Below are 9641 nucleotides of genomic sequence, written 5' to 3' on the forward strand. Positions count from 1 at the left end.
GTCATGCTAGCTGCAATATTGTGATGCACTCTCACTCCTGAGCATTGAGGGGGCATTCAATGCATTTCATCTTGCATTTTCTTTTCTTTTTTTTCTCTTTATCTTTTGAATGTGGAATTGACTTGTGTATTTAGAAATATATTTTCTGGCAAATGATGTGCAGTTGTCTCTGATTGTTGACTTTTGTTTTCATCATTGACAGTGAACATGGCTAGATGGCTATTGATGTACATCCAAAGGTCCAAGAATTCATTGATAAAAATCCTCTGGATGGAATCTGAGTGAGGCTCTGGTTTCACCCTCAAGGGAAACTTAAAGATGCACAGCTGTGAGCTCTGAGATCTTTTTCTTTTTACTTTCAATGATGATAAAAACAAACAACTGTGGCAGACGTATTGTTGGATAGACTGAAGAATATGATGAATAGATGGAATTAAAAAAAAAATGCATGAATGAATATGCTCAATGTAAATAGAGGAAGGAATTAAGAATTAAGAATTAAGGATTATGATTTTTGTTGATATATAGGCCAGATGAAATGTGTGCTAGTTCTTCACATTTGCAACGATGGAATCTGCACTTGGTGTGATTTGTACAATTATTAAGAGTGCATGTATCTAGTTGTAAAAACATAAAATGTATGTTGGGTGGGAGTAGATGAGTTTTGCAGAGGTTAATTTTCTAGCATCGCACAAGAGAAGTTTATGTGCCAGAAATGTATTCTGATGCCTCATAAGATTAATTAAAAGAACCTTTGGTTATGAATGTAGTAGTAATATCTTCTGTTTGAATAAATCTTTTGCTTTGATAAGTATGGGTTACCTTTTTTTCCCAAAACTGATATCTTTTCTGGATTTTTTTTTTTTTTTTACTGAATATTTTGGATTTCTTTTGAAGGTTAATAGAGATATTCCCGACAGTGATTTTTTTTTCCCAAATGCTGATAAGTTCAGAATAGATATCTGAATAAATGTTTAATTCTACAGTACTATTGACAAATCCAATCTTTTTAAAAACTTTTAGATAAAAAAAAAAAAAAATTGTGAAATATGAAATATGACTTATTTTTATCAGTAACTTCATTTGCTTAAAATATTTAAATTGGGAATATGATTTTATTTCTGTGATGTGAAATGGAAATGTGGAAGTGATATTTATTTTTATTTTTATTTTTCTTATAAATCAAACTCCCCAGATATCTTCTCTATTAATAACATGAGAAATAAAGTATTTTTAGTGCATTACGGTTTGCCAGTATCTTATAATAATTTGTGATGTATTATGTAAATATGAAAAAGTAAGAAGCCATTATTGAGGAATATCTGATGACCTTTTAAGCATAGGATATCTGAAGGCTGGCAACAGATAGAGATCTATTTTTATTCCAAACAAATCAAGAAGACATTGATTCATAGATGCATGCAGAATATTTACATAGTGAATTCCTTTCATTGGATGATTACCCTTTCGTGTCAGTCTATGACAGGTTTTTCCTTGAGGAAACATTGTAAAAGAAAGTGTTTTTGAGGTTGTAGGTCAGTACAGGCTCTGTGGTTGATTCTTTTGAGTATGGGAAAGAACAGGAAATGAAGTTGCTGAAGTTCTGATCTGTTGAATGTTATCGGGAAAAGAGAGAATTGATGTTAATCTGTTTAGATTTAGCATCCTTGCTTATTCAAGAATCATGATTGACATAGATGATGTTGAAGAAACAGGCATTACCCAATTTGTTTTTCCTACTGGACAAACCTTTGGAGAGAATGAAGAACCTGTTGAATAAGATACAACAATACAATATAAACCAATAGGAAATATGACATACTGAATTACTCACTAACTCTCCCTCCTTCCACCCCCCTCAGGAATGTATCATCTCAGGCATGCTGTCGGTGTCTGGGAAGAAGGTGCTGCACATGGACCGCAACAAATACTACGGCGGAGAAAGTGCTTCCATTACTCCCCTCGAGGATCTCTTCACCAAATTCACCCTCCCCCCCCCAGAAGAGTCCTACGGCCGCACGAGGCAAGTAGCCTTAGGGTTGGGTGGTGGAGGTTTTCCGGGCAGTGGGAGCCTGGGGTGTTTGGGTGGGTTCGGGGGCCCTTCGTTGGGGTTATGGTTGTGTTATGGTTGTGTTATGGTTGTGGGGTCTGTTTATTTGAATAGGTAGGAAGATTGATGTAGTAATATTGGGGAAAAGGGAGTGCTTGAGATTTAGTGACTGGGAGATGCAGCATTTGTCAACTTGCAAGTGTAAATGTAGTAATAGATGTTAATGATAATGCAGTTATTAGAGCAAGCAAGTTTGAAAAAAAATAAAGGTCGAGCTCCTAGTAATTTGGTAAAAAGGATCAGTTTTTTTTTTTATTATTATTATTATTATTATTATTATTATTATTATTATTATTTTTTTTTTTTTATTATTATTATTGATTTAACACCCATAAGACCTACTTTGTCAAAGTAGGTATCTTGGGTGCAGAGTTTAATAGATGTATCAAGTCTAGAAAATGGTAAATTATGGTAAATTAAATGAATTAATTAAATAACTTACCTGATGCAGAATTTTTGAATTTCAGTAAATATATGCTGTACTTTTTCAGTGTAGATACTTTAAAAATTATCTAAATTGATCAAAATTCTGATAATAAATTGTGAGATTGCTACTCTAGAATTGCATCATTTTTAAACCATTGAAAATGATGCAACAGTTGCATCATGTTAACAATTGCCAAGATGATGTGGTAGTATTTGTAAACATTGAAAAATAAGTCAATTGTATTTTGAACAAAAAATTCTATGCATCAAGATGCACATTGAGTGGATATGTACAATTTACTGTTTTCAAATTATCCTGGTCATTGGGTCAGGACAAAAATTCGTAAAAAGAAGCATGATAATTAAAACTGAATCGAAGTACAATTTGCAAAATGATGGAATCAAATTTCAAAAATTTGGAAATGAGGAATTGTGATCAAGAACTGTACCATTTTCTTAAATTATCAGTTCTTAACTATCTTCTATAATTTCCTCCTTTTTCAGGGATTGGAACGTGGACCTAATCCCCAAGTTCCTCATGGCAAATGGCCAGTTGGTCAAGCTCCTTATTCACACTGGCGTGACACGCTACCTGGAGTTCAAGTCGGTTGAGGGCAGTTATGTGTACAAGGGAAACAAAATCTCCAAGGTCCCTGCAGATGAGAAGGAGGCTCTTACTTCAGGTGAGGAAGTGCTGTTTTTCTGGCTGAAAGTTGTTAGTATTTTAGGTTGTCTTAGAGGAGTGAGATGGTGGTGGTGGTATGAGAGTAAGCTCTTTGTGTTATGTCATCTAGGGACCACAGGCTTGAGAGTTAGTAAGGAAAGGAGCCTGGCTTATATCTTATTGTCTTGTTTATTCGACTTTTGTGTCTGTTAACTAATGTATGATATGTCATTTTTGGTCTGTATAATAGTAAGTAATTGTGTAACTTTTTTCTGTTGTAAGGTTTGTCGCTAAGCAAACACACTAATTCCCCCTCACTTCTTACATCTCGCAGATCTGATGGGCATGTTTGAAAAGCGAAGGTTCAAGAACTTCCTGGTGTTCGCCCAGGACTACCGTGACGATGACCCAGCCACATGGAAGGCCATGCCTGGCTTCGACCCCAAAACCACCACCATGAACGCGGTGTTCGCCCACTTTAACCTCGACAAGAACACCATTGATTTCACAGGTCACGCTCTTGCTCTATATAGGTAAGCCTTGTGTTTTGCATTTTGTATCTGTCTTGGTCTTCAGGTTCTAGGTTGTGTGCAAATAATTGTTACTGTTATTGTGCTAGGGGAATGGAAGGCTTGTGGATTGAATGGACTATGTAACTGTGAGGGAAACAGTCACGTTACAGGTGTGAAAGACAATATGACCTATGTAGCAGAGAGCAGTACCATGTTGTAAAGGATGTCATTTTACTTGGATGCACTCTTTTCAAGTCGAGGAATGCAACAGGGAATGAGCAGTGTTTGAGACTGTGTAAGAATGAAGAGAGATCAATATCTGTTGAATATTTGATGGGACAGACATGATTAAGACAGAGCTGGCATTTCTATGACAGTTATAGAAATGGTTGCAAACCTTCATTGTAGGTAAGATGAGACTGATAAAGAAGAAGCAGGTTAGATGATCACTCTTTCTTTTCTTTTCTTTTCTTTCCTTGTCTTTCCTTTTCTTTCTTTTCTTTCTTTTTTTTCTTTCTTTTTTTTCTTAGAAGAAATCTATACTTATAGCTAATAGGAAAATTGCAAATGCAAGAACCAAGTCACTTTATGCATGTGTTGTGTTAGTACAATTTAAGTACATTATGTGTATATTTATTCAGATATGAATGTGTCAGAATCATTCCTTGAACTTGTAATTCCCCATTCCCCCACACCTTTGTTTTGCTTTCCAGGGATGACGAATACCTCAATTGGCCCGCTGGGGAGAGCCTGAAGAGAATCAAGCTGTACAGTGACTCCCTTGCTCGCTATGGAAAGTCTCCCTACCTCTATCCTCTGTATGGGCTGGGTGAGCTGCCCCAGGGCTTTGCTAGGTGAGTTTGTGCTGCTTTTGTATTTTTTTATTATTGTTTAAGAATATTTATAAGTTGTACTTTGTTTGGGTTTGTTTCATGAACAAAAGGATTAACTGATTTACTGATGGATTTTTTTTTTTTTTTTCCATTAAATATGACCTTGGTATTATCATGCGTGGTAAAATGTAATTTGTAATTTAGAGCGGCTAATTATTCTGATGCACTCACCTCTCTCATAGGTTGTCTGCTATCTACGGAGGCACATACATGCTTGACAAGCCCATTGACGAAATTGTGATGGAGGAGGGGAAAGTAGTTGGTGTGCGCTCTGGAAACGAAACTGCCAAGTGCAAGCAAGTTTACTGCGACCCTTCATATGTACCCGATAAAGTAAAGAAGGTGAGTTGAGAGAAGGTGGTGATGTATTATTTGAACTTGCCACTGGCTGATTTGCGGTTTAGTGTGTGTGTGTTGGTAATGGCTCAGATTGGCAGGGGCTTATTAAAGATATGAGCATTTCATGTTGTTCATTGCTCTGTTGTTGGTTGTCTGTAATTTGGTTAGGTCTAGAGTAAAAAAAAAAAACCCATACATTAAAAAAAAAAAACCACATTCTTCTGAAATTAGGAAAATAAGTAGATTAGCTCTTTGAGGGTATGATTTTTATTATCATAGTATAAGCCAGAGTGTAAAGAACTTTCAACCTTTACCAGGCCTTTATTATTTGTACACCTCTTGTTTTCATGTCAAGTGAGTTCTGAGCAGTGGATAGATGGGTGTTATCACATAAATGATAGCTCTGGTTTGGCCCAAAAGATGGCCATCACACTGCGTGACGTGATATTGGGAACTGCTCACTGTGAAGTGCGCTCGGTCTTAAAGTTTTGTAACTGTCACGGCTCTAGTTTCAAAGCTATAACCCTCCATCTGGAGTCAGGTTAAACCTTTGTTTTTTGATGGCCTATTTTCAGGGAAAATGCTCTTTGGGCAAGTCTTTGCTGCTAGGATCATGGATAAAAAACTTTTCCTGGTCCCTGTAATTTCTAGCCGTTGCCCCCTGGATCAGAAATAAACTGTCTTGACTATTGGTTGTCTCCCTTATAAAGGGGCATATTTAAATTATTTTAGAGTACATTTGTACAGAGTAAAATTTCCCATTTCTTTCCCTGACAAAAATTTCCTTCCCTGAGAACCATGTGGCTTCAGTATGATAGTTGCTGACAGATTTCATCCCATCAAATACTCTCCCAGAGATTTCTTAAAGTGACTGGATAAGCCAAGATGAGTCGGTGTGCAACAGTGATGTGCTCATTTTCTTGTGAGAAATCTTGGTAGTTAAGTGGTGGATAGTGTAAAGAGGTCTAAAAGGGTCTATGTTAGTCGTAGTGCGTGCACGAGGATACCGCCATGGATATATGGTATGTTTGTAATTTAGTCTTTTTTTTTTGTTTTTGTTTTTGAAGGAAGATTTGAATTTCTATTATATATTTGAGATCTATAGGATGATATGAAATCTCCTGTATAGGATATTGTGATTAGATTTACCTTTGTGTCAATACTTTATTGAAACACAGGAAAGGCAAATGATTTTAATGCCCATTCCGTTGACGTTGAGATTATTTAAACACCCTCTGTAATTCTGAAGGTCGGACAAGTCGTGCGAGCTATCTGCTTAATGGATCATCCTATCAATAACACAAAGGATGCCCTCTCAACACAGATCATCATCCCACAGAAGCAGGTTAATAGGAATTCTGGTAAGTTAAATCTTGATGGGACAATCCTAATTGAAAGTTCTTGATTAAATTGACCTTTTAGTAGCTGAAGTGTATTATTATTAAATCTGTTTGAGCAAATATTTATGGCTGAAATTGAGACTGACCCTTATTAAATTTTCATCCTGCCTTATTCTTTCTTCGTCATAAATCATTTATGCCTCCTTTCAAATACTGATTATTGCCAATTTTCTTCCCCTTTAGACATCTATGTATCCCTGGTGTCTTACACACACCAGGTAGCAGCTAAGGGCTGGTTTATAGCCATGGTGAGCACCACAGTGGAGACAGACAACCCCGAGGCTGAGATCCTACCTGGCCTCAACCTTCTGGGACCAATCAAGCAAAAGTAAGTTCGGTGGCATTACAGGTAGGGAGAAGAGAGGGAATAGGCGAGTGCGATTGAGGGCATGCGTTGGGTGTGGATAAAGTGCTGTGGGCTTTGACGAGGTGATGCGGCTGTGAACGAGGTAGAAGTTACAAATATGTGGAACTGTTTAATGGAGTGGATTTGAATGAGTGAGTGAGTATTTTTTTTTTAAGGAAGGAACAAGAATACCCCACTTCCCTGTCCTCAGCATTTGTTCAAGTGGTTTTTGTTGACGAATATGCTTTGAGTTTATTTTAGAGATCAGTGGAATATAATTTATTTTATCAAGGGGAAACCCTATAACATGTTTTGTAAGGCTCATAATGATTGTTTTGTAATCTTAGAGCTGGTGTGATTTTTTTGATTTTCTAAAATATACTTTTTTTTTTTCTTTTTTCTTTCCTGTAATGTCTTTGATTCTCAAATATCAAGAAATTGCTTTGTGACAGGTTGCATATCTCCATAAAGACAAAATAAAAATGTAGATGGTGTTACCAGAGTAGATGCTCCAGGTTTCTCAAGATTTAAAAAAAAAATCTCGTATCACTTAACATGTAGCACAATGTTAAATTTAATCTGTTCATTACATATCCATAACTAAAACCTTCTTTCCTGCAGGTTTGTGACAGTGTCCCCCATCTACAAGCCTACGGATGATGGAGTGCAGAACCAGCTGTTTATCTCGGAGTCCTACGATGCCACCTCCCACTTCGAGACCACCTGCCTGGACGTGCTCGACATTTACCGCCGAGGCACGGGGGAGGACTTTGACTTCTCCAAGGTCAAGCACAACCTGGGCGATGAGGACATGTAAGGAGGAACTGCGTGTGCTTGCAATTGTTGGGCGGCGAGATGGGGTGGTCATCCTCCGCTGAAAATACCCCGGCACGCGGTCTCCCTCCCCACTTGCTCCTTCTCCTCCTCCTCCTCGAAGAGATGCCGCGGTGCCGACTGCTTGCCCTGGAACTTTTTTTTTCTTTTTTTTTTTTTTTTACTTCATGATCAACACGTGTTGTACAAGATCATCAGCATTGAATAGTTATCTTCATCTTTTTATCTCTCTTTACATACTTTTTTTTTTTTTTTTTTTAATTATTTTTTTTATATACATACATCCCCTGTGTTTATACCAAAGTTGAACTCCCCTCTCTTATTTGAATTTTTATTTATTTTTTATTTAGGCATATGAAGATGGACTTGTCATAGATGTTGTGGATACTTACACTGCACAGTGTAGAGAGAGCAAAAAAAAAAAACACAAAAAAAACAAAAACAAAGGAAAAAAAAATAGTGATCTGTAATGATTTTAAGGCTGCTTTGATATTGCTAGCTCACTCTGCTTGTTTCCTGCCTCCCCCCTCCCCCCCTTCCTTCTCCCCTCATCCCCCCCCTCCCCCCCTATCCATTTCCCATCGAATGGATTATCTAGAGTGGCAACCATGACTGCTTACTTGGTTGGCATTATCTATGTGCAGTAGATGAAAGTGAGTGGCATTTATCCTGTTTTTATTGATGTTTATACTTGTAGTGCTGATTCGATGAACATCAATAGCAGTCATGATTGTTTAAAAAAAAACAAAAACGAACGCAGGAAGAATAATAATAATTATAATGACGATGATGAAGTAATAATAATAATGATATAATATAAAGAGTAGCTGATGAAACTAGGCAGACCTTTTTGTAAAGATTTATATGGCGACAAAGATATTAAAACAAGTCCAATCTAGTACGTATGAGACCTTGCTCCCCAGTGTTATCACATTCCTCAGAAGAAAAAATACAAAAAAAAAAAATACAAAAAACAAAAAAAAAAACCTTATGTATGCATGTATAATCCACTGTAGGCATATCAAATTTTACTCCTTTTTTTTGTGGGCAGAAGGCAGAGGTTGAGAGAGGAACACGTTTATTTAAAAAAATATAAAAAAGGCTAGAAAATAAAAAAAAAAGTAATTTTGACATAATGATTATTTAACGGCAGAATCATCGATACGAGACACTTTTGAGATTACAGTGTTGTGTGTGGTAAACAAAACTCTATATCTATATAAGGTACCATCATGTATGACTTGCACACCCGTTGCAGCTCGTATGTCACAGGATGTATATTGATGAAAACCATTTTGCAACTACTTGCATCGCTCAATCTTCACTTTTGGGTCAGCATGTACGAGATATTTAAACCTGATCAGTGGGTCCTTAATTGATTTGTTTTGTCTGATCTGGCTAGCATGTATGTCGTTGGTGATATTCATTTTTTTTATATATATATAAATTTTTTTTTAATTTTTTTAATTTTTTTTTTTTTTAACTTTGTACTGTTTATGCTAAAACTGCTGGTCACTTTTTTGCACTGCTTTCCAACATTGGGATATGCAAGTTGTCCAAATATTCTTGACATCTGTATGCTTTCATATGTAAGTCATTCCAGGTTAAAGGATAACACGAATTGATCTTTTAATTTTCCTTTGTCTCTCTTTCTATCTTCGTTTTATATATACATATATATATACACACAATTTTTTTTTTCTCCTTATGTGGTGGTGAAAGTTAAGCTGAGTGAGGTAGCAATTGCCCATGGTACTTTACAAGTATTTGTAATTAAATAAAAAGAGAAAAGAGCACCTTTCTTTCCAATAAATTTTGAAAAAAAGCAACAACCTGTTTTAAATACTTTTTTCGGCGAAGCTGAAGTTGGTAATAGCGGTTGTTTTGTTAGCACGAGCCAGAATAACATGGAAACAAAATATTGTTAATGGCTATTCTCATCAAGTAAGGAAGTGAATGTTTAAGAGATAAGCTTTTTGTAGAGCTGAAGTATTTGTTGGTTTAATTTTTGCATATGATTTTTTTTTTGAAGGCCATGGGGCGTTTTTTGCAATAAGTGCATATTTTAAAGATTTAAACCTGCTGATATCAGATAATCAGTGAGCAGACAGCTATTG

At 36.3% G+C, this 9641-nt stretch overlaps 1 protein-coding gene across 1 annotated transcript in view; it reads left to right on the forward strand.

Moving 5' to 3' along the window:
* Gdi (GDP dissociation inhibitor) overlaps positions 1-9208 on the forward strand; it is a 17312-nt gene extending 8104 nt beyond the window's left edge. The window contains exons 2-9 of the mRNA XM_043019436.2: positions 1863-2023; positions 3041-3219; positions 3535-3733; positions 4426-4566; positions 4788-4947; positions 6194-6305; positions 6528-6672; positions 7312-9208. Coding sequence (XP_042875370.1) covers positions 1863-2023; positions 3041-3219; positions 3535-3733; positions 4426-4566; positions 4788-4947; positions 6194-6305; positions 6528-6672; positions 7312-7507 — 1293 coding nt within the window. The 3' untranslated portion in view covers positions 7508-9208. The remainder of the gene's footprint in view (positions 1-1862; positions 2024-3040; positions 3220-3534; positions 3734-4425; positions 4567-4787; positions 4948-6193; positions 6306-6527; positions 6673-7311) is intronic.
* The last annotated feature ends 433 nt before the right edge of the window (positions 9209-9641 follow it).

Source organism: Penaeus japonicus, unplaced genomic scaffold (genome assembly GCF_977035675.1).
Source record: "Penaeus japonicus unplaced genomic scaffold, GWHDUDI00000001_assembly GWHDUDI00000030, whole genome shotgun sequence".
In the NCBI taxonomy this organism is placed as follows: Eukaryota; Metazoa; Arthropoda; class Malacostraca; order Decapoda; family Penaeidae; genus Penaeus; species Penaeus japonicus.